Genomic DNA, 25,914 nt, shown 5'->3' with positions numbered 1-25,914 from the left:
CCTTTATCTTAAAAAAAACAGTAAGAAAATTTAGAACAGTGGTTGATAATTTACAGTCCATAAGCCAAATCTATCCTGCCATCAAATTTTGTTTTTCCTTTTCTTATAGTAAAATACACATGTGTAAAACTTACCATCTTAACTATTTTTAATTGTACAGTTCAGTGGCATCAAATTTATTTGCAGTGATGTGCAACCATCACCACCATGTATCTACAGAAATCCTTCCATCTTGCAAAGTTGAAATTCTGTAGCCATTAAACAACTCTCCATTCCCTCCTCCTTCCAGGCCTGTAGAGAACCATTCTATTTTCTGTCACTACAACTCTGACTACTCTAAGTACCTCATGTAAGTGGAACCATATAGTATTTATGTTTCTGTAACTGATTTATTTCACTTAGTGTATATCCTTAAGATTCATACACATGATACTACTATATGATAGGAGCAAACTCCACACCCCATGTCTGGGGACCTATCCTAAGAAGATAAGACCACATAACTTTTGACTTTGAAAACCAACGTAAAGTTAAGCTCCAATCAGTAGAGCTTAACACTGGGTACTTTAAAAATCAGTGGGTTTAGTTTGCTCTGGGAAAGCCAGAGGGCCTTAGGAAACAGAGTCCCTGCCTTTAAAGAGAAAACAAGACAAAGAATCCCATGGAGCTACATTAGCAGCAGTTTGAAAAGCACCTGGGGTTTATGTGAAGGTGATTTATTTACTAAAATCAACACGTGCTAGAGTGGCAGGGATCTTTAAGAGACTCCTCTATGAACAAAAGGCCTTCTATCTCCCACCCTCCCACACAGCTGGACAGCTGTGGGAGCCAGTGAAAACACCCTCGTTGCTAAGACTGTGCACTACACACCAGCATTTTCCTGCAGATCTGCCCCATAAAACCTGCTCTACTTGGTAACACTCCATTCAAAGTGGCTCCTGCTATGTCACTTCCTGCAAGCAGTCCTGGCAGGGACCAATACCACTCCAAAGTAACTCCTGCTCTGGGAAAAGGGTAAGATAACCACACACACCAGTCTGACTGCAGCCCCAGCAGATAAACTGGGAGTAGACACCTGATCCAACTGCCAGCCCTGTCCACCAACAAAAAGATCTCAGGGGGCACCAGTTCCATGTAACTGCAGACCAGGGAAATGGGCTGAAGACAGGCATCTGGTCTGACCACTAGATACCACCTAACTAGAAGTGCGAGGTGGCTCTAGACTGGCTCTTTAACAGCACAGGGACCAAACTATGGCCCATACAGGTAAAGTGGGCAACGGCAACTGCAGCTGCCTGGAATGAAAGCAAATACAGCTTAGTCACAACAGTAGGGTACACGCAACCCACACAGGAGACACGCCTGTAATGCCTGGTTCTGATGAACCTGGGTCATTATGCTATGGGGCACCATAGAAACTCTTCTTCTGAAGGCCACTACTTTCAAAATCAGGAAACAGAGCTGATTTTTCCTAATACACAGAAATAAATTCAGAGAGTTAGACAAAACAAGGATACAGGAATATGTCCCAAATGAAAGAACAGAATAAAAAATACCAGAAGAGCTACATGAAATGGAGATAAACAATATACCTAATAAAAAATTCAAAGTAATGGTCACAAAGACACTGGACTTGAGAGAAGAGAGTGAAGGATCTTAGAACTTCAACAAAAAGAAAATATAAAAAAGAACCAATCAGAGATGAATTCAATAATTGAAATTAAAAATATACTATAGGGAGTCAATAGCATATTGAAGGAGGCAAGAAGAACAGATCAGTGAGCTGGAAGACAGAGTAAATGGAAAGCAAACAAGCTGAAACAGCAAAAAGAAAAAAGAATAGTAAAAAATCAGAATAAATTAGGGAAACTCAGCGATACCAGTAAGTGTAATAACATTTGCATTACAGGGATCTGAGGAAAAGAAAGAGAAAACAGGACAAGAAATTTATTTGAAGAAATAATAGTTGAAAACTTCCTCACTCTGAGGAATGAAACAGATATCCAGATCTAGGAAGCACAGAGAATCTGCAACAAAATCAACCCAAGGAGGGCCACACCAAGACACACAATAATTAAGAGATTGGCATAATATCTTAAAAGTGCTGAAGGGAAAAACTTGAAACAGAAAATACTCTACCCAGCAAAGCTATCATTCAGAATAGAAGGAAAGAGAAAGAGTTTCCCAGACAAAAGTTAAAGAAGTTCATTATCACTAAACCAGTCTGACAATAGGAAAGGGAATTCTTTGACCGAAAAGGAAAGGCCATATCAGCAGTAAGAAAGTTATGAAAAGAAAAATTTCATAGGTAAATGCAAACATAATATAAGTAGTAGATTCAGCAAATATAAAAATAGTAGAGACATTAAAGCACAAAAGCAGTAAAATCAATTACATATATTAAAATGAGTCAAAAGATTCACAAAATAAAAGAATGGAGAGGATGACATTATAATACACAGAACATGGGTAGGGAGGAGTAAAAATTTAGTGCTTCTAGAATCAATTCAAACTTAACTGACCATCAACTTAATAATAACTACCATCAGCATAAGACTTATATATTAACCTAATGAAAAACACAAATTAAAAGCCTGTAATAGATATGCAAAAAATAGGGGCACCTACGTGGCTCCGTTGGTTAAGCGCCTGCCTTCAGCTCAGGTTATGATCCTGGGGTCTTGGGATTGAGCCCCACCTCTCCCTCTTCCTCTGCCTGCCACTTACCCTGCTTGTGCTCACTCTCTCTCTCCCTCTCTGTCAAATAAATAAATTTTTTAAAAATCTAAAAAAAAAAAAAAAAAAAAAGCAAAAAATAAAAAGGAAAGAACCCAAGCATATTACTAAAGAAAGCCATCAAACAACAAGAAAGCATGAGAAGGAACAGAGAACTACAAAAACCACCATAAAACAAATGAACAAAATGGTAATCAGTACATATCTATCAACAATTACTTTAAATATGAATGCATTAAATGCTGCAATGAAAAGACACAGGGTGATGGAATGATAATAAAGCAAGATATATCTATATGCAGCCCACAGGAGATTCATTTCAGACCTATGGACACATGCAGATTGAAAGTAAAGAGATGGAAAAATACGTACTATGCAAATGAAATGAAAAGAAAGGTAGGGTAGCACACTTTTATCACAAAAAATGTGTCTTAAAACAAAGACTATATAACAAGAGACAAAGAAGGGCTCTACATAATGATAAAACAATCTAATAAGAGAATAATTGTAAATATTTATGCACCAAACATGACAGCATCTAAATATATAAAGCAATTGTTAAAATACATAAAAGAAATTGATAGTATTGCAGTAAAAGTAAAGGACTTTAACACCCCACTTACATCAATGAATAGATGATCCAGACAGAAAATCGACAAAGAAACAATAGCTTTGAATGACACACTGAACCAGAGGACCTAATAGATATATTCAGAACATTCCATTCCCAAACAGCAGAATACATGCTTTGAAGTGCACAAGGAACATTCTCCCAGATAGATCATGTTAGGCCATAAAAGAAGCCTCAATAAATTCAAAAAGAGTGAAATCATATTATGCATCTTTTCCAACCACAACAGTATGAAACTAGAAATCAATCTCAAGAAAAAAAATGTGCGAAGAACACAAATACATGGAAGCTAAGTAACATGCTACTGAACAATGAATGAGTCAACTGAGAAACCAGAGAAGAAATTAAAAAATATAGAGGTAAATGACAATGAAAACACAATGGCCCAAAATCTTTGCACTGAGGCAAAAACTGTTCTAAGACAGAAGATTATAAACATAACAGGCCTAGCTCAAGAAGCAAGAAAAATCTCAAATAAGTAATAAAACCATACACTGACAGGAGCTAGAAAAAGAAGAAAAAAAAGCTCAAATCTAGCAAAAGAAAAGAATAACAAAGATTATAGCAGATATAAATGAAATAGAGACTAAAAAAACAATGTAACATTAATGAAACCAGGAGTTGGTTCTTTGAAAAGATCAACATAAGCGATAAACCTTTACCAAAACTCACCAGAAAAAAAGGAGAAAGAGAGAAGATTCAAATAAACTCAGAAATGAAGGAAGAGACAAACAACTGAAAACACAAAATATAAAGGATTAGAACAGAATATTATGAAAAATTATAAGCCAACAATTTGGACAACCTAGAAGAAATGGATACGTTCCTAGAAACATAACCTTCCAAAACAGAATCCAGAAGAAATACAAAATTTGAGCAGACTGATTACCAGCAATGAAATTGAATCAGCAATCAAAAACTCCCAACAAACAAAAGTCCAGGACTAAAAAGATTCACCATTCACTAGGTGAATTCTACCAGAGAGAAAGCTATTCTTCTGAAATCATTCTAAAAAATAGAAGAGGAAGGAAAGCTTCCAAATTCATTCAACATGGCCAGCATTACTCTGATACCAAACCCAGATAAAGAAACTACAAAAAACTCAGCAATCAGACAACAAAAAAGAAAAAAAAGGCATTTAAATTGGCAAAGAAGAAGTCAAACTCTCCCTCTTTGCTGATGACATGATATTCTACATAGAAAACCCAAAAGACTCCACCCCTAAGATTGCTAGAACTCATACAGCAATTTGGCAGTGTGGCAGGATACAAAATCAATGCCCAGAAGTCAGTGGCATTTCTATACACTAACAATGAGACTGAAGAAAGAGAAATTAAGGAGTCAATCCCATTTACAATTGCACCCCAAAGCATAAGATACCTAGGAATAAACCTAACCAAAGGGGTAAAGGATCTATACCCTAAAAACTACAGAACACTTCTGAAAGAAATTGAGGAAGACACAAAGAGATGGAAAAATATTTTATGCTCATGGATTGGAAGAATTAATAGTGTAAAAATGTCACTGTTACCCAGGGCAATTTACACATTTAATGCAATCCCTATCAAAATACCATGGACTTTCTTCAGAGAGTTGGAACAAAGTATCTCAAGATTTGTGTGGAATCAGAAAAGACCCCGAATAGCCAGGGGAATTTTAAAAAAGAAAACCATAGCTGGGGGCGCATCACAATGCCGGATTTCAGGTTGTACTACAAAGCTGTGGCCATCAAGACAGTGTGGTACTGGCACAAAAACAGACACATATATCAATGGAACAGAATAGAGAATCCAGAAGTGGACCCTCAACTTTTTATTTTTAATTTTTTTTTTATTTATTTATGATAGAGAGAAAGAGAGAGAGAGAGGCAGAGACACAGGGAGAGGGAGAAGCAGGCTCCATGCACTGGGAGCCCGACGTGGGATTTGATCCCGGGTCTCCAGGATCGCGCCCTGGGCCAAAGGCAGGCGCTAAACTGCTGCGCCACCCAGGGACCCCTGGACCCTCAACTTTATGGTAAACTAATATTTGACAAAGGAGGAAAGACTATCCACTGGAAAAAAGACAGTCTCTTCAATAAATGGTGCCGGGAAAATTGGACATCCACATGCAGAAGAATGAAACTAGACCACTCTCTTGCACCATACACAAAGATAAACTCAAAATGGATGAAAGATCTAAATGTGAGACAAGATTCCATCCAAATCCTAGAGAAGAACACAGGCAACACCCTTTTTGAACTCGGCCACAATAACTTCTTGCAAGACACATCCACGAAGGCAAAAGAAACAAAAGCAAAAATGAACTATTGGACTTCATCAAGATAAGAAGCTTTTGCACAGCAAAGGATACAGTCAACAAAACTAAAAGACAACCTACAGAATGGGAGAAGATATTCGCAAATGACATATCAGATAAAGGGCTAGTATCCAAGATCTATAAAGAACTTATTAAACTCAACAGCAAAGAAACAAACAATCCAATCATGAAATGGGCAAAAGACATGAACAGAAATCTCACAGAGGAAGACATAGACATGGCCAACAAGCACATGAGAAAACGCTCCGCATCACTTGCCATCAGGGAAATACAAATCAAAACCACAATGAGATACCACCTCACACCAGTGAGAATGGGGCAAATTAACAAGGCAGGAAACAACAAATGTTGGAGAGGATGCGGAGAAAAGGGAACCCTCTTACACTGTTGGTGGGAATGTGAACTGGTGCAGCCACTCTGGAAAACTGTGTGGAGGTTCCTCAAAGAGTTAAAAATAGATCTGCCCTACGACCCAGCAATTGCACTGCTGGGGATTTACCCCAAACATACAGATGCAATGAAACGCCGGGACACCTGCACCCTAATGTTTCTAGCAGCAATGTCCATAATAGTCAAACTGTGGAAGGAGCCTCGGTGTCCATCGAAAGATGAATGGATAAAGAATATTTGGTCTATGTATATAATGGAATATTACTCAGCCATTAGAAATTACAAATACCCACCATTTGCTTCGACGTGGATGGAACTGGAGGGTATTATGCTGAGTGAAATAAGTCAATCGGAGAAGGACAAACTTTATATGGTCTCATTCATTTGGGGAATATAAAAAATAGTGAAAGGGAATAAAGAGGAAAGGAGAAAAAATAAGTGGGAAATATCAGAAAGGGAGGCAGAATATGAAAGACTCCTAACTCTGGGAAACGAACTAGGGGTGGTGGAAGGGGAGGTGGGTGGGGGTTGGGGGTGACTGGGTGGCAGGCACTGAGGTGGGCACTTGACGGGATGAGCACTGGGTGTTATTCTGTATGTTGACAAATTGAACACCAATAAAAAATAAATTTATTATATAAAGAAAGGAACTACAAAAAAGAAAAACTATAGGCTAGTTATCTCTGATGAACACAGATACAAAAATCCTCAACCAAATATTAGCAAACTGAATCAAACAATACATTTTAAAAATCATTCATCATGATCAAGTGGGACTTATTTTTTTAAGATTTTATTTATTTATTCATGACACACACACACAGACATGGTGGCAGAGACACAGAGGGTGAAGCAGGCTCCATGCAGGAAGCCCAATGTGGACTCGATCCCGGGACTCCAGCATCACGCCCTGGGGGGAAGGCAGGCGCTCAACTGCTGAGCCACTCAGGGATCCCTTCGTTTTTATTCTTTTGCAAATATTGAACAACCCTGTATCCCAGGAATAAATCCTACTTGTTTGGGATGCCTGGGTGGCTCAGCAGTTGAGCGTCTGCCTTCGGCTCAGGGCGTGATCCTGGAGTCCTGGGATCGAGTTCCACATCAGGCTCCCTGCATGGAGCCTGCCTCTCCCTCTGCCTGTGTCTCTGCCTCTCTCTCTGTGTCTCTCATGAATGAATAAATAAAATCTTAAAAAAAAATGAAAATATGATCATCTCAACAGATGCAGAAAAATCATCTGACAAAGTACAACATTGATTCATACTAGAAACTATCAACAAAGTAAGTGTAGGGGGAACATACCTCATTATAATAAAGGCCATATATGAAGAACCCACAGCTAACATCATACTCAGTGCTGAAAACTGAAGAGATTTTCTCCTAAGGTCAAGAATAAGACAAGGATATCCACTTCCATCATTTTTATTCAACACAGTACTGGGAGTCCTAGCCACAGCAGTCAAATAAAAAAAATAATAATAATAATAAAAGGCATCCAAATTGGTAAGGAAGAAGTAAAACTTTCACTATTTGCAGATGACAAGATACTATATATAGAAAACCCCAGAGACTCCACCAAAATACTAGAAGTGATTAATAAATTGAGTGAAGTTGTAAGATAAAAAATTAATCTAGAGAAACCTGTTGCATTTCTATATGCTAATAATAAAGTGGTAGAAAGAAAATAATCCCATTTACAATTGCACCAAAAATAATAAAACCCCTAGAAATAAACGTAACCAAGGATGGTAAAAGATCTGTACTCTGAAAACTACAAAATACTGATGAAAAAAGCTGAAGGCACAAACAAATGGAAAAATATTCCACAATTATGGATTGGAAGAATATTGTTAAATTACTCCTACAGCATATTACATGCACACATACATTTCCAAAGCAACCTGCAGATTTAATGCAATTCCTCTCAAAATACCAACAACATTTTTCACAAAATTAGAACAAATAATACTAACATTTGTATGAAACCACAAAAGATGTTGAACAGCCAAAGCAATCTTGAAAAAGAACAAAGCTGGAGGTGTCACAATCCCAGATTGCAAGACATCCGACAGAGCTACACTAATTAAAACAAATTGTTGCTGCCACAAAAAAAAAGGGGGGGGGGGACACATAAATCAATGGAAAAGAATAGAGTCCAGAAATCAACTCATGGTTTTACTGTCAATTAATCTATGACAAAGGAATGAAGAATATACAGTGGGAAAAATAAGTCTCTTCAACAAATGGTGCCTGGAAAACTGGACAGCTACATGCAAAAGAACAAAACTGAACCAACTTCTTCTTATACAAAAATAAACTCAAAATAGGGTAAAAACTTAAATGTGATACTAGAAGCCATAAAACTTAGAAGAAATTATAAGCAGTCATTCATTTCTCTGATGTTAGCCAAAGAAACATCTTTCTAGATGTCTCCTAAGACAAGGGAAACAAAGGCAAAACCATTGGGAGTACACTGAAATAAAAGCCTTTGCAGTTAAGGAAACATTAACAAAACGGAAAGGCAACCTACTGAATGAAAGAAGATACCTGCAAATGATATACATGATAAGGGGTTAACATCCAAAATACATAAAGAACTTACACAACACTAAAAAAAAAAAAAAAAAAAAAAAACCCTATCTGATTTTAAAAATGGACAGAGGATCTGGATAGACATTGATCCAAAGAAGACATTCAGATGGCCATGAAAAGATGCTCAACATCACTAATCATTTGGGAAATGAAAATTAAGACACAATGAGATATCACTTTATATATGTTGGAATGGCTAAAATTAAAAATACAAGAAATAACAAGAGCTGGTGAGGATGTGGGAATGCAAATTGGGTCTGCCACTATAAAAAACAGTATGGAGGGGCCTCAAACATTCAAGATAGAATTACCATAGGATTCAGTAATTCCACTACTGGGTATTTACACAAAGATTACAAAAGCACTAATTCAAAAAGATATACTTATCCCTATGTTCAATACAGCACTATTTACAAGAGTCAAGTTATGGAAGCAAACCAAGTGTCCATGGATAGATGAATGGATAAAGAAGATGTGGTATGTATATATAATAGAATATTACTCAGCCATAAAAAGAATGAAATCTTGCCATCTGCAACAACATGGATGGATCTAGAGGATATAATGCTAAATGAAATAAGTTGGGCTGAGAAAGATAAATACCACATGATTTCAATTATCTACGGAACGTGAGAAACAAAACAAAGAAAAAAAGAAACAAACAAAAAACTCCAGACTCTTAAATACAGAGAAAAAAACTGGCAGTGGCCAGATGGGAAGTGGGTGTGTAGAGATGGGTGAAATAAAGGAGATTAAGAATACACTTTTCTTGAAGAGCACGGAGAAATGTAAAGAGTTGTTGAAACATCATTTTGTACACCTGTAACTAATATAACACTGTATGTTAATCATACTTGAATTAAAAAAAAACAACTATTGAGACTTAAATGGTGGCCCCACATATGGTCTGTCCTGAAATAGGTCCCATGTGTACTTGTAAAGAATGTGTATGCTGTTACTGCATTTCCTTTTCTTTGTATTTTTAAAGTTAGTTTCTTCATTGTTACTCTAGAGATTATAATTTATATCTTACATTTTTAACAAACTAGTTTGAATACCAACTTGGCTTCAATAGTGTATTTACTTCTGTCATTTTGGTATTTGTTTTCTATATGGCTTATAGCTTTTTTTTTTTTTTTTGTCCATTTCATTCTTTACTGTCATTTTTGTGTTTAGCTGATTTTTATAGCAAAATATTTAGATTCTTTTTGTGTATTTTCTATAGTTATTTTCTTCATAGTTCCCATGGGAACCCAACATCTTAGAGTTGTAACACTCTACAATATACAGAAACTTTACTTCTTTCTAGACTCATCCCTACACCTTTCAGTTATCAATGTCAGAAAATTTCATCTCTATGTAGTGTGTATCCAAAACACAAATAATTCTTTTAAATATAGTAGTCTTTAAACTATGTAGAAAATAAAATGTGGAATTACAAACCAAAGTTAACAAAAACCCTAGTTTTTAGACTATTAATTGCTTTTTAAAAATGCATTAGTCTCTTATACCATGTGGAAAACAAAAAGGGGAGTTGCAAACCACTTATAATAATACCAACCAACTTTTATAATTGCCCACATACTAACTTTTACTGTGATCTTTGTTTCTTCATATGGCTTTGAGTTGTTGTCTAGTATTGTTTCATTTTAACCTGCAGGACTCCCTTTAGCATCTCTTGTAAGGCATGTCTAATAGTAGTAAACCTCCTCAGCTTTTGCTTATCTGGGAATGTCTTCGCTTCTCCCTCACTTTTAAAGTACAGTTTTGTCTGATCTAGGATTCTTGGTTGATAGTTTTTGTTAGTGCACTAAATATATCAACTCACTGCTTTCTGGCCTCCAAAGTCTGTGATAAGAAATCTAATAATTTTAATAATTTTACTGTTTTAGCTTTTAAGACCATCTTTCAAAAGTTTGATTATATCTTAGTGCAGATCTCTGATGCTTATATTCATGGTTTTTGTTAAATCTGTGATATTTTCAGTCACTATTTTTTGAACACTCTACTCTGCCTCTTTCTCTTTTTTCCTTCCGGGACTCCCACAATGCCTATGTAGGTCTGAACCCCTCCAGTGAATTTTTCATTCCAGTTATTGTACTTTGAGATTTAGATTTTTTTAAAAAAATATATTTTCAAAAAAATTTTTTAAGATTTATTTATTTATTCATGATAGATGTAGAGAGAGGAAGAGAGGCATAGGCACAGGAGGAGAGAGAAGCAGGCTCCATGCCGGGAGCCTGATGTGGGACTCGATCCCGGGACTCCAGGTTCATGCCCTGGGCCAAAGGCAGGTGCCAAACCGCTGAGCCACCCAGGGTTCCCCTAGATTTTCTTTTTCAAGGCTTCTTTTATCCCTCAGCTCCACTGAAGAGTAATTGCAAAATAAAAACTGTATTTATTTGAAGTATAAAATGCGATGTATTCCTAAAGAGTATATATTGTGAAATGATCACCGCAACAAATGAGCTAATTAACATATTCATTACTTCAGTTACCTTTCTTGGGAGCAAAAACGGTTAAGATTTACTGTTAGCAAATATCAAGTATACAACACAGTATTATTAACTATGTTCACTCTACTGTACATTAAACCTCCAAAAATTCATCTTACAAAACTGAAATACTATATATACCCTTTGGCCAACTATCATGACCCCATTTCCCATACCCTACAGGGTCTGACATCATTCTACTCTCTGCTTCTTTGAACTTAACATTTTTAGATTTCACATATAAGTGAAATTATACAGTATTTGTCTTTCACATAGTATCAAGTCCTCCAGGTTAATCCATGTTTTTGAAAATGGTGGTGGTCTCTTTCTTTGATATAATCAATCACCTTCCTTGTCTCTTGTGACAGTTTCTGGCTCAGGGTCTATTTTGTTTGATATAATACCCACTCCTGCCTCTTCTAGTTACTGTTTGCATGGAATATCTATTCTCAAGCCTTTCAGCATATGTGTGTCCTTAAAGCTAAAGGAAGTCTCCTATAGGCAGATTATGGTTGGGTATTGTTTTTTAAAAGTCCATTCAGCCACTCTATGCCTTTTGATTGGAGAATTTAATCCATTTACATTTAAAGTAATTATTAATAAGTGAGGACTCACTATTCCTATTTTGTTAATTTTTCTGATTGTTCTGTAGTCCCTTTTTCCTCTCGACACTCCCCCGTAATCTGATGATTTTTCTCTTGTAGTGGTACACTTCGATAACTTTCTATTTCTAAAACACAAGGTTTTTCATTTGTGCTCAACTATGAGGCTTGTATAAAACACATTATAGTTACAACATTTTATTTTAAGCCAGTAACAACTGAGCTTCACGAAAATCACTTTTACTTCTTCTTCATTCTATGTGATTGATGTTACAATTTGCATCATTTATATTATGTATCCATTAACAAATTATTTCAGTTATAGTTATTTTTCATACTTTTGTGTTTCATTTATGTTAGAGTTAAAAGCTTATACATTTACATATTTTCATGTTGCTAACTGGTATCTTTTCATTTTAGCTTGTAGAACTACTGTAGCTTTTTTTTTTTTTTTTTTTTTTTTGGTGAGGCAGGTCTAGTGGTGAGGAGTTTCAGCTTTTGTTTGCTGAGAAAATGTTTATTTCTCCTTCATTTCTGAAGGACAGCTTTGCTGGAAATAGTATCCCTGTCCGTTTTCTTGCTTTAGCACTTTGAATACATCATCACATTCTTGACCTGGAAGGTTTCTGCTAAGAAATTAGTTGACTGTCTTATCAGGGCTCCCTAGTGACATGTGCCCTTCTCTCTTGTTTATTCCTAGCTGTCCTAGAAGATTAGGCTCCATAGCTCAGCACTTGGTATGAGTTGAGACAAAAACTGGCCCCATGGAGGGTGCCCTAAGAAGTCAAGAGGATAGAAGAACACTCCAATCTCACTTTCCTATTGTGAAAGAAGTCACTGACTGAGGTGATCTCCTTGGCACTGAGCTAAGATGGTTTGGTGGAAGAACTAATGCAGGTGAAGTGAAATTGCTTTTCTTACCAGTATTAATCTGACTGCTCTCAGTTTGTGCTCTTCCGGGATACCTATACTTCATAGGTGAATTTTGAATTTCTCTCAAGGTATTTTGGTACCAATATTATTGCTATGTCAGTGTTTCTATGGAGGTATGAGACTCCAGGGCTCCTTACTCTGCCATCTTGATGATGTCACTTTTTTTTCCTTTTTCTTTTAAAAATTTTTAAAATTTAAATTAACATACAGTGTATTATTAGTTTCAGAGATAGAGTTCAATGATTTATCAGTCTTATATAATACCCAGTGCTCATTACATTATGTGCCCTCCTTAATGTCCATCATCTGGTAACCCCATCCTCCCCCCTTCCCTCCAGCAACCCTCAGTTTGTTTTTTATGATTAAGAGTCTCTTACAGTTTGCCTCCCTTGGTTTCATCTTGTTTTATTTTTCCCTCTCTTCCCCTATGATCCTCTGTTTTGTTTCTTAAATTCCACATATGAGTGAGATCATATGGTAATTGTCTTTCTGAGTGACTTATTTCGCTTAGCATAATACCCTCTAGTTCCATCCATGTCACTGCAAATGGCAAGATTTTGGGGGTGGGGGGGTGGGGGTTGATGGCTGAGTAGTATTCCATTGTGTGTGTGTGTGTGTGTGTACACATACCACATCTTTATTCATCTGTTGATGGACACCTAGGCTCTTTCCATAGTTTGGCTATTGTGGACATTGCTGCTATAAATATTGGGGTGCAGAAGTCCTTTCAGATGACTACATTTGTATCTTTGGGGTAAATACCTAGTAGTACAATTGCTGGGTTGTAGGGTAGCTCTATTTTCAACTTTGAAGGAATCTGCATACTGATGTCACTCTTTTTTGTTTCTTTTTTGAAAAGAAACTCTTTTCTTTCTTTTGTTTCTTTTTTGTTTTTTTTTTCTTTTCTATCTTTTCACAGATATTTCCATTTTGTTTACACATCATTTTTCTGACTTTCTCTACACATTTTCCTTTAGCTTTTTGAGTATCTTTAAGAAAACTGTTATAAAGACTTTGTCTAGTATATCTGCCATTAGGACTTTTTCAGAGACAACTTCTGTTGATTTTTTTTCTCCCCATGAATGGGCTCCATTTCTTTGTACCATTGTTCTTTTTTTCTGTTGAAAACTGCACATGTGGGACACCTGGGTGGCTCAGCAGTTAAATGCCTTCCTTCATCCCAGGGTGTGATCCTGGAGTCTCATGATCGAGTCCCACATCGGGCTCCCTGCGTGGAGCCTGCTTCTCTCTCTGCCTATGTTTCTACCCCTGCCCCCTCTCACTGTTTCATGAATAAATAAATAAAATCTTTAAAAAAAAAAATAGAAAACTGCACATGTAAATCTAATAATGTAGTAATTGGACATCAGATTCTTCCCCTTTCATAGGGTTTGCTTTTCTTGTTTTTATTGCTTTTGCTTTTTTGATTATTGTAGGCTCCATCTATGCCAAACTTAAGCTCTTCTAGTCTTCCATGAGCCTGAGGCTTTCCCCGAACATTTGTAGTAATTTTCTAATTTCCCCCATATATGCAATTGTTTTTGAATGTCCTACTCATTAATGTCTGGCTCCCAAAAGGGAAAAAAGAGAAAAAGAAGGGGGGGGGGTTGTTAGCCTTTTAAATTTTCTGGGTTACTTCAGGTGGAGAACTTTTAATAATGGGTGGAGCTGCAACAATGGCTACCTTCTTTGTCTATACCTTTGAGAGATCAGAAGTAGCGATCAGGGCATGGATCCCCAGTATTTCAAGGATAAACTCCTTTGTTGCTCACCATGGCTCCTGTAAGCTATGTACAAGCTGTTCAGTGCACATGTGCACAGCTACCTGCTACAGGACTAGAGGGTGGGAGTGGGTAGTTCCTTCTGTACTAAGAACTGAAATGAGTAAAATTTACTTCAATTTACTCCTAAGCCTTCCCCTGAAGTTGTAAGCTTTCAAAGACATCAGATAAATATTACCAATACACTGCTGTCTACATGGGGAAAGGATTCCGGCTGCTTCCTACTTCACTATCTTCCCAGAATCTTACACCTGGCACCAGTTTTTGGCAAATATAAGTTTTGTGACTATTTCTTATACACAGTCGGCTTTCATAGTAAAATGACAGGACTTGAGTAGTTGGGACACAGACCATTTCACATACAAACTCTAAAGTATTTAATACTTGCCCTTTACATAAAGTCTGGCAACTTCCAGTTTAGAAGAGCAACAAGAGTAATGTTTTTTTTTTTTTAATTTAAATCCCTACATATGAAAATCTTTGACCTAAAAATCTAAGAAAACCAACCTGACATGACATGTCTTCTGATAAAAAACAATAAAAAATATACAATACTACTGGTATATTGTAACAGAATTCTGATGCTAACCACCTCAAGTTAGCATTAGAATCTACAGGTTAAAGGGCACAGTCCCTAACAAGACAGTCTGCACTTCATACACCAACCACAAGTTAGACAGTCTAAGCCATGTGCACTCTGACCACTGACTACAAATCTGGGGGGTTTCCATTATTCCTCCCCCTCAAGCTCAGAACTCAGAACTATTCTCGAATTAGTTTTCTTCTAAAGAAATACATATGGTGAGGTCTTGGGAGGCCCCCAAACAGAATTTCCATGCCCTCTCTCCATGGAATCAGAGTATGTCACTCTCCTGGAACATAAGTGTGCTTACTAACCAGGAAGCTCTATACAGCTTCAGTGTCAGAGTTTTTATTGGAGATTCATTTCAAAGGTATGATTTATTAAATCACTGGCTACCTATGTGATTGAACTCAATTTCTAGCCCACTTCTCCTTCTTGGAGGCAGTTGGGATGGTTCAAAGTCCAAACCCTCTAAACACATTATTGGTTTTTTTGATGACCAGCCCCCACCTTGAAGCATTAACTCAGGTATGATACAAGGGCTCATGGTAACAAAAACTTATTACTAAAGATGTTCCAAGATCTAAAGTTTCCCTAAAGGTAGAAAAATCTATATTCTTTGTCATACAAAAAAACTACCTTGAAATATTCTTGCCAAAAAAAGAAAATTTAATCTAAATCTGATATTCTGTATTTAGCTAACACTTGATAGAAAATCCACGAGAGAGGTATGTTAAATTACACCAAGAAGATGGTATTAGGTCAGCCTAGGTTGTAGGAAATCCTATAGACAAATGATCCAGTTTCTTCAACAACAAAAAATGGCATGGGGAAGTGGGTTAAAAGATACTTAAAATATATATTAAAAAAAAAAAGATATATATTAACCAAATGCAATGTATAGACCTTGCTTGGATCTTGATTTAAATAAACCAAATGTGAAAAAGAATTTTGAAATGGTGGAAGAAAACTGATACAGATCAACCAGGTATTAGGTGATATTAAGTGTTCTGGTTATCTAGTGCTGCATAATAAATTCAAAGTTTAACAGCTTAAAACAGCATTTTATTATTATCCTTCATGTTCTTTTGGGCTGACTAGACTCAGTTGGTTAGATCTCACTTGATATTTCTCAAACGGCTGCAGCCAGATGTGAGTTGTGGCTGATTCATCTGAAGGCTTAAAAGTGCTGCTCATCTACAGTGGCAGGAAAGTGATGATGCTTGGTAGGTGGGCACTTGGCTGGGACCACTGACTGCAGGACCAAATGGGGGCTCTTTATGTGGCTTAGGATCCTCATATCATGCCAACTGGGTCCCAAAAGAAATGTCCCAATTTCTAGAGGTCCAAGAGACCCAGGTAAAAGCTGCCAAGCTTCCTATGACCTAGTATTAATAATACTAGAATACCATCATGTTCTATTCATCAAGATACTATTATTATTGCTATATATAGTATACATTTAGTTATCCACATTTTTATTTTTTTAAAGATTTATTAATTTTAGGGCAGCCCTGGTGGCTCAATGGTTTAGCGCCGTCTTCAGCCTGGGGTGTGATCCTGGAGACCAGGGATCGAGTCCCATGTCGGGCTCCTGGCATGGAGCCTGTTTCTCCCTCTGCCTGTGTCTCTGACTCTCTCTTCTCTCTCTCTCTGTCATGAATAAATAAATCTTTTTAAAAAATTTATTTTAGAGAGAGAGAAGGAGAGCATGTGCACACATCTGTGGGGGCAGAGGAAGGGAGGGGGAGAAGAGAGAAAGAATATCCAGCAGACTCCCCACTGAGAGAGGAACCTGCCTCAGGACTCAATCCCACAACCCCAAGATTATGACCTGAACTGAAATCAAGAGTCGGGTGCTTAAATCAAGTCAGCTACCCAGGTGCCCTTACATATTTTTAATTTTAATGCTCTTTATCCTTTGCATTTTTGAGCTTCTGAGATCATTTACCTTCAGCCTGAAAAGTATTCTCCATTATTTCCTTTGGTGCAAATCTTCTGGTGATAAATTTTCTATGTTCCTATTTGAAAAAAAATTTTTTTTTTACACATAAAGGATATAAGGATATTTTCACTGTGTATAGAATTCTAGTTTTAATTTGTTTTCAGTAAATTTTATTATTTTTTGCCTCCTATTGTTTCAGTTTATAGGTCAGCTGTGAGCTAATTCTAGCCTTCTTTGAAGGTCTTCTCTTTTGTCTCTGGTTGTGTTTTGTGTGTTTTTTTTTTTAATATTTTATTTATTTATTCATGAGAGACAGAGAGAGAGAGAGAGAGAAGCAGAGACACAGAGGGAGAAGCAGGCTCCATGCAGGGAGCCTGACGTAGGACTTGATCCCGAGTCTCCAGGATCATGCCCTGGGCTGAGAAGGCAGCGCTAAACCACTGAGCCACCCAGGATTATTATTTTAGATAATAATACAGATCTTTACATTTTACAGTGTATCTGTTTGCCTTTGATTATCAATAGTTTTAATATATACTGCTCAAATCTCCCTAAGAGGAAGGACTTGCCATCTAGCTATGAAAAAATGGTGCTAGCTATCAGCCCCTGACTATAGTAACTTTGGGATCAACTGTAGTAACTGAGATAAGTCCAAGTTATTTCTGAGCAACTCCCAGCCAATGAATGGGCCCAGCAGGTGTAGTAGGGCCTGACAACCTCTGTCCAATGTGGGATACTTCCAAAAAGCAGTCTTTGTTCAGAGTTCTCCACTGAGTTGGTCAAGATTCTGTATCCCTGTCTGAAGCTCTTCCTACCCAATCCTATTTCCTCCCCCTTACTTTTCACAGGCAGTAGCCCTCCAATAAATCTCTAGTACTCCTTTAACTTTGTCTCAGGATCTTGCTGAGAACCCCAACATATGATAAAGGAGATCTATGCGGAGGGTGGAGAAAAACTATAATAAACAAGACACTTAACAGTGAAACGCTGAAGCTTTTATCTCTGAGATGAGGTATCAAAGTAGGGTCAAAGACACCTACTAAATACCACGTATATTCAACATCATACTGGTTGTAGCCAATAAAGTAAAGAAAAAGAATTAAAAACTAAAAGGATTGGAAAGTGAGAAACACATTATAAACCTCAGATTATAGTAGTTTATGGATCTAATCCAGAGCATCTAACTAGTTATTAGAATCAATAAGCAATTTAGCTAGTTTGCAGAGTAATAGTCAATATATAAAAAAAACCTGCATTTTTACATTTTACATTAAGTCATATGAATTACCACTTTTATAGATCAGAAGAGGTAACAGAGAGCCCAGAAACACACACATACATGGATACTTATGAATAAAGTGTCACTGAAGAACACTGGGGAAAGAAAATATTGGGGAACAGTCAATAAAGTGTACTGGGACAAGTGAATATGTATATGAGAAATAAAACCATGACCTCACACCAATAACAAAATCAATTTGTTAGAATTACAGCTATAATTGTGAAAGGCAAAACAATAAACTTCTATATTTTAGATAATAATACAGGAGAATATCTTTATGACCTTGGATAAGAAAATATTTCTTTAGCAGTTCACAAAAAGTGTAAGCTATAATGGAAAAAAAGCTTAAACTACACTAAAATTAAAATTAATTAAAAGATTTCTGTTCATTGAAGTCACCATTATGTGTGGAAAGGGTAATCCACCAAGTAGAAAAGATATTTCTAATAGGGCACCTGGGTGGCTCTGTTGAGCATCTGCCTTTGGCTCAAGTCATGATCGCGGGTCCTGGGATTGAGTCCCACATCGGCCTCCCCGCAGGTAGCCTCCTTCTCCCTCTGCCTATGTCTCTGCCTTTCTCTCTGTCTCTCATGAATAAATAAAATCTTTAAAAAAAAAGATTAAAAAAAGATATTTCTAATATATATGTATATGTATGTGTGTGTGTGTGTGTATATATATCACACCAGAATTGTATCCGGATTTATAAAAAAAAAAAACCTCCTATCAAACAAGAGGGGGAAAGACATGCAATCCAAAAGCTAAATAGGGCAAAAGATTTGACTGAGATTTCACAAAAGATATCCAAATGGTAAAATAAACATAAAAAGTTGCTCCACCTTATTAAGAATCAGAAAAATGCAAATTAAAACTGCAGTAAGATACCATGACCTACACTTCAGAATGTTAAAAAAAAAAAAAAAAAAACATATGAAGTATTGCAGAGCAATTCCTGATGATGGGACTGTAAACTGGAACAAGTACTCTGGAAAACCATATGGCATTATGTATGAAAATAGAAGGTTCAAAACCTATGTCCCAGCAGTTGCACTTAACTCTACCAGAAATACGTATGTTCACCAAAAAGATAGCAATTACTTATAACAGCCAAAATTGGAAACAAATGAAATGTCCAACAGCAGAAATGATATACAAATTGGGGCATGTTCATATAATGCAATACTATTCAGCAAGGAAAATGAATAACCGCAGTTACACTCAACAGCACAGAGAATCTTAGAAACGTAACACTAAGAAAAAGCTGGAAAAAATAATACAAATTGTATGAACTTCAAAAAACAGATGATACTATAGTGTTTAGTTTTTTTAAGATTTTATTTATTTATTCATGAGAGACACAGAGAGAAGGCAGAGACACAGGCAGAGGAAGAAGTAGGCTCCATGCAGAGAGCCCGATGTGGGACTCAATTCCAGAACTCTGGGATCATGCCCTGAGCTGAAGGCAGATGCTTACCTGCTGAGCCACCCAAGCACCCTAATACTACAGTGTTCAGAGACACATGCTCCGAAGGTAAGACTTCTAGGGAAAGAAATTATCATAAATTTCAGGACTATGGCCAACTTTTGGAGATAGTGACTGGGAGAGAGTTTCAGGGGGGAACTTAGGAGAGTGTTGGCATGTTTTTAGTTTTTAACTGGGGTAGTAGTTGTTTATAGGTATTTGCTTTGCAAAACCCCCCCACATTTTATGCATGTACGTATGAATTATATCTCACAATAAACACCTTAATTAAAGAAAAAGAAATAAAATTCTTAGACATCTTTACATTCCTTAGAAGACAACTCAATAATATAGGATCCCTAACTGAATAGTTAGAACCATTTATACTAGCCTACGTCTAGAATGAACCTGATTCATCTTACAGAATGCAGAGCTTCCAATGGCTTCAACTTCAAGCCATTTAGTTACAGAAACTAAAAAAACTTGTCTAGGAGCTCAAGTTATTCCCAGTAGCCTCTTTATAATTCCTGTTAAGTTTTACAATGGCTATCTTTAAAAATTAGTACCTTTTAAATGTAAGCTGGGTAGCTCCGTGGTTGAGCATCAGCCTTTGGCTCAGGTCATGATCCCCCAGTCCTGGGATCCAGTCCCACATAGGCTCCCCACAGGGAGCCTGATTCAACTTCTGCCTAGGTCTCTGCCTCTCTTTCTCTCTGCATCTCTCATGAATAAATAAATACAATCTTTAAAAAAAACAACAACAACAACAAAAAAAACAAATATAAGCTCACCCAAGAACAAGAGAATTACTAGACAACCAAACATGTTTGCTTGCTTATTCGGTTGAGTGTTTTGGTGTGTTGCAAATGACTGTCTAGTTAAGGAAGGCCTCTGCAGTCCTTTCCCCACCAACCTAACACAGAATAGAAGGCAAACTTTCCACAATCTTTTCCTCAACCTTCCTTTGAGAGGACTGAGAAAAGTTATTTCTGTAATATGAACTTTGGCTTACTAACATAGTCCTGCAGCTAAAATATTGGGGGCACAAGAGAAGTGGAACCTGTTATCTCTCATGTGTATGAAAAGATCTCTTAGACCTGAACTGTCTTCTAAGCACAACAATTAGGAATTTATCTCATTCCTCTAAGGCAACCTTGTTACTTCAGGTAACAAAGCCATGGAAAATATAAAGTGTAAGAGCTCTGGAATCAAAACTGCTTCTTATTCTTCTCGTACCCCTTTTAGTACTGAAATTTGAGGCCAATTAATGAACTAGTTGAGACTCCAACAAATACTTTAAAAACACCAGTTCTAGCTATTCTTGCCTTATGTAGCTGAAAGCCAGGTAATGAGTACACATAATAGATGCCTGCAAGTTATGAGAACAACCAATGAGCATACAATGAGCACTCAAGAAAAAAAATTTTGTTTCTTGACCAAAATGAGAAAACAAAATTATGTGGTTCCATAGTTATGAGTTTTAAAAAACAAAGCTATGCATACATGTATTTTTCAACTCATGAACATTACGGAACTTGCCTTCTAACATCTTTAAATTCTATTTATTGTTCTGGTAGAATAGTGAAGGAAGGAAGAAGGAAAAAAGGAAGGGAGGTAGGGACAAAGGTAAGGGGAAGGAAGGAAGGGCAGGCAGGCATTTGGAATGGAAGAAGATAGAAAAAGGAAAACACAAAGTCTTTTCCTTAGGCTTTATCTTTATTTGTTTATAAGAAAGTTAGATTAGGAAACAGGTAAAGGCTTTTAAGAGTATCTTTTATTATTCAATCTTATAATCTATCAAAGGAATGGGTCAAGAAGAGCCAACCACTCAGATCAGTTAGGACTGGAATGATGGTTTGAGATACTTCTTGACCTGCACCTCCTATGGTAATGAGTCTTCTGTTGAGAAGCAGAATCCTCAGTGTCTGTGTTCCTCTTAGGAATTGTTTCATCTTTCTATAGTCTATATACCAAATTTTAGTAGCCTTGCCAAACAGGAATGGCAACAGCCAAAGCACCAACTACAGAAAACATGAGCTAAGAGGATTACTGTGAGTTCTAATCATAACCTAGTAGGATTAGATTACCTAGTGGTAACCTAGGCAATACACTGGGAGGAACTGCACATGCATGGTGCTGTGGAAAGAGCTTTGAAAGCAGAAAAGTCTGGGTACTTACTAGATGTTGGATTGCTGCTCTAGTAAGTGAAGATTGAGCAAATTATTTAATTTTTATGAGCCTCATTTTATCTTTAAAAAACAAGGAAGGTAAATCCAAAGTTTCTAGCAAAATTTTTATGAGTTTTGGCAATTTTTATAGACTTATCATCAATTAATTTTCAGAGCTTAGAAAGTTACTATGAGCCAAGTTGCATGAATGTAACATAAAATTCAGGATTTGGGAAGCAATGCTCTCAGGCAAAATTCTCATTTTACATAATGCAACACAGGCTGTTGCTTTGACTCTCTCCCTGACTTAGTTCTAATTTAATTTGAAAAAAATTTGATATATATTCTGCCATAGGAATGCTACATGTACACACTTCTGTTCTAATCATATCATAAGAAATCCAGGAGTTGTTTAAGAAATAGTTTAACCTACTGGCAAATTATCATTAGAAAGAATGACATTATGTCAACATCAAAATTGTTATTTCTAGGACATGTTCTTCAGTATTAAAATGAACTTACACATATCTATTTAAAAGGATCTTATATTCTGCTACTTGAGGATAAATACACTATATATAGCATCTTGACATTAGACATTCTGCTGGAATCTTAGTGAGGTTTCAGTGTGGCTGAGATAACCAACTGGTACCACCTGTCCTCAACATTGTTCCTGTCTAAAATTACCTTTGCCAGAGAACTCTGAGGTCTTAACCAAGGTGTCAATCAAGCTCTTGTCCAAGCATTTCAGCAAACTCAAAGAGGATGAGCAAGTCACATCCCCGTCAAACTCTTCCACATCCAAGTCTATTTAGACAGGGACTCACAACCTCCCCCAATAAAAACACAAATCAAGCTCCAGAATTTTCAAAATGAATTACCACTTGCAACCTAGATGTCTAGTTCTTAAAAGACATGGATCCTTCTTCAATCAATAAAGAAAGGAGAATTTTCCAGAAATTCAGTCCTGATTTGCCTGTTATCCAGATCCTGCAAACCACCTAAAGGGAGATATTTAAAATAGTCATTCCTATCGGTTCTCTAAGTTCTCACCTTGCAACAGATTTAAAAACTAGAAAAGAGACACTAAGCTCATTTTCTAGTAAGGTAGCTTTATAAAATTTGAGATTATATATCTTTAGTTTTTATTCAGTTTTTCAATATAAAAGGCTGTACAAAGACTTCTGCAAGTATCATGCAGACACTGCCTGCTGTGTTTCTCAACATCTCTTACGTAAAGGTATGAATAATATGCTTATTTAAAAATTTGGAAGCAGGGAAAAAGTTATCATTCAGAACACTTACTTGCTTTATTGTCAGAGAAAAAGAACCTTAAAACCCATCACTTTTTTCTTGTTCTCTTTATTTGGTTTATTGTCTGAAATCTAAATTTATGATAAAATGCAAACAGAAATTTTATTTCAGGTCTCTAGCACAATTATTTTTTTTCTATTGCCTTAATCTAACTTTTAGTTTCCTTTCATTATTATAAGTTACAAGGAATATTTCTTCACAGCAATTTAAGTAATGTATTTAATTATAATTAAATAAATACACACATTATAGGCAGCATCACATATGAGAAAGACAATCATACCTGGAGTGAGAAAACAATAATTCTAATACCGGCCCCATTACCACAAAGTCATGGAATCTTTTGCACTTTCTTAAACTAAACCTTGGGAAGATTGTAAGTTATGCTACCAAACAGATGGTACTTGAAAGCATATGTTATAATTACAAAAGTGGTAAATACTATAAAACAAGCACAGAATATGATACAGGTTGGAAGAAGGAAAACATCTCAGCCATAAAAAATCAGAGGAGTGGTTAAGATGCTTTTCCTCTCTCTTTCAGCTCTGAAATTCTAGAACTGATTTTTAGCTAAGAAGATTAAAATAGGCTTCATGGGGTATCTGTGCTAGGTCTGAAAGGAAGGACACGAGATTCCAATTTTATGTATATTTAAAAATATGGCTTAGAATGGCAAGTGGAAAGATGATATAGATGTACATCTACAGAACTTATACTCTAGAGAAGTCTTCCTCCAGATAAATATTCTGAGGTCCAACATCTGAACAGAGTGTTTCACTCACTGGCTCCACACTCAAAGAGCTAACCACTAATTCCACTGTTCCTGATCTGATTCTCCTCACCTAAACACCTAACACCCCTCCAAGAAATACTGAATTTAAAAGATAATTCCTATAGCTAAGGAGATTTTTATTATTACTAATGACTCAGCTGACCTGTCTGCATATAAAGCTCATAAAATATATTTCACAGGAACCAGTTACATTTTTTAAAGATAAATAACAATCGGATATTATTCAAGGTTTGACACTGAGATAATTTTTCAACTTAAAATAAAATTACCTGTAGTAACCCTCCATCATCAAAACGTAGCACTTCTATTATGCTCTCCGACTGAATAAATGCTGTGAAGAAAACAAAACATACTATCACTTTATGGAAACATAAATTTGATTTAAATAAATATTTTACCTTAAATTTAACAAATACAATTATATATTTTTAAAAACATACTGCTTGATGGTTAAAGAGGAAAATACAATCTTTCAAGATTTTGGCAACTATGAAATGCTTTCAAATAAAACAATGCAATCCAATTAGAAAGCAGTTGTAACAACCTATAGGCTGTGTAAGCCACCTGCATAATATATTCCTGCTATACTGCCAGAAAGTACAAAATAGTCAAATTTAGATGCAGCTGATTATTTTCACCCACAGATAACTGAAAATATCACAAGCACATGGAAAAGATTATTAGAGGATTCCATTACCAAAAAAAAAAAATGATAAACCAAAATTCTCTATCATCTGCTCTTTTATAGCAATGACAGGACTTGGAATCAACAGTCAAAAGAGCCTTGGAGGGAGAATGGGCAAGGAAAATGGCAAGAGGAGATTATTCCATTCCAAAAACCGGCACACAATGCAAAGACAAGATATTTCTAAAGTTCACATACTTTTAGCACATGATCTGGCGGTTGTGCTCACAGGTATTTACCCAACGGATTTGAAAACTTATGCCCACACAAAAATCTGCACTTCATTCTGTATAAGCAGCTCCATTCATAATTCCCCAAAATGGGACACAATCAAGACGATGTTCCTCAATAGGTGAGTAGATAGATAAACTATAGTATATCTATACAACAGTATTATTCAGCAATAAAAAATAAAAAGCTCCATACTGTTTGATTCTAAGTATATGACATTCTGGAAAAGGTTCTACTACAGAAACGGTTAAAAGACGAGAGGTTGCTTGAAGTTTTGGAAGAGTAATGAGGATGTGAGTAAGTGAAGCAAAGGAAATTTTGCAGAGCAGTAAAACTATTCTGTATGACGCTGGAATGGTAGCGTGTATACAGCACTATGCATTCATCGAAACAGAACTTTAGAGTGACCCTAATGTATGCAATTTAAAAATCCTTTAGGAGATCAAGGGATCCCAGGATGAAATGACAAAATAATTTAACTATATTACAAATCTATGAAACCACCTTACTGAAGTGGAGGGTAGAGAAAGGTGCTGACATAAGTAAAGTAAAAGCGAGTAGAAACTGTAAGACTAAAGGTAAAAGACTTAAAAAAAAAAAAAAGAAAGAAAGAAAGAAAAAGAAATTGTACATAAGCACTATACCCCAATTATTTCCCATGGGAGCTTGGATTAACAATTCTAATGTCACTATACATGTACACTGGAACTGAACAATTAAATACAAGGAGAGTGAAAGTCAGACTTCTCATTACTGGAGTAAGAGTTTACACAAAAGCAAGGGGAAGAAGCTATAATGATTCATATGATAATGAACCAAGTTGGCAACATCAGTATGAACTTATACTTAGTTTAATATACAGTTATGTACAGAAATATTTATAAATATGTGTATATGCAGGGGTTAGTATACATATACATACTTTCTTGCTTAGTCAGTTGAAAGGGCCTAGGAGCAATGATACCCCAATAG

At 36.3% G+C, this 25,914-nt stretch overlaps 1 protein-coding gene across 1 annotated transcript in view; it reads right to left on the bottom strand.

Moving 5' to 3' along the window:
• The window catches only part of TMEM131 (transmembrane protein 131), a 227,510-nt gene that overhangs the window by 142,627 nt on the left and 58,969 nt on the right, over nucleotides 1-25,914 (bottom strand). The window contains exon 2 of the mRNA XM_072768088.1: nucleotides 24,296-24,357. Coding sequence (XP_072624189.1) covers nucleotides 24,296-24,357 — 62 coding nt within the window. The remainder of the gene's footprint in view (nucleotides 1-24,295; nucleotides 24,358-25,914) is intronic.

Source organism: Canis lupus, chromosome 11 (genome assembly GCF_048164855.1).
Source record: "Canis lupus baileyi chromosome 11, mCanLup2.hap1, whole genome shotgun sequence".
In the NCBI taxonomy this organism is placed as follows: Eukaryota; Metazoa; Chordata; class Mammalia; order Carnivora; family Canidae; genus Canis; species Canis lupus.
The sequence above is the reverse complement of the archived record's forward strand: the minus strand, read 5'-3'. Positions and strand labels throughout refer to the sequence as shown.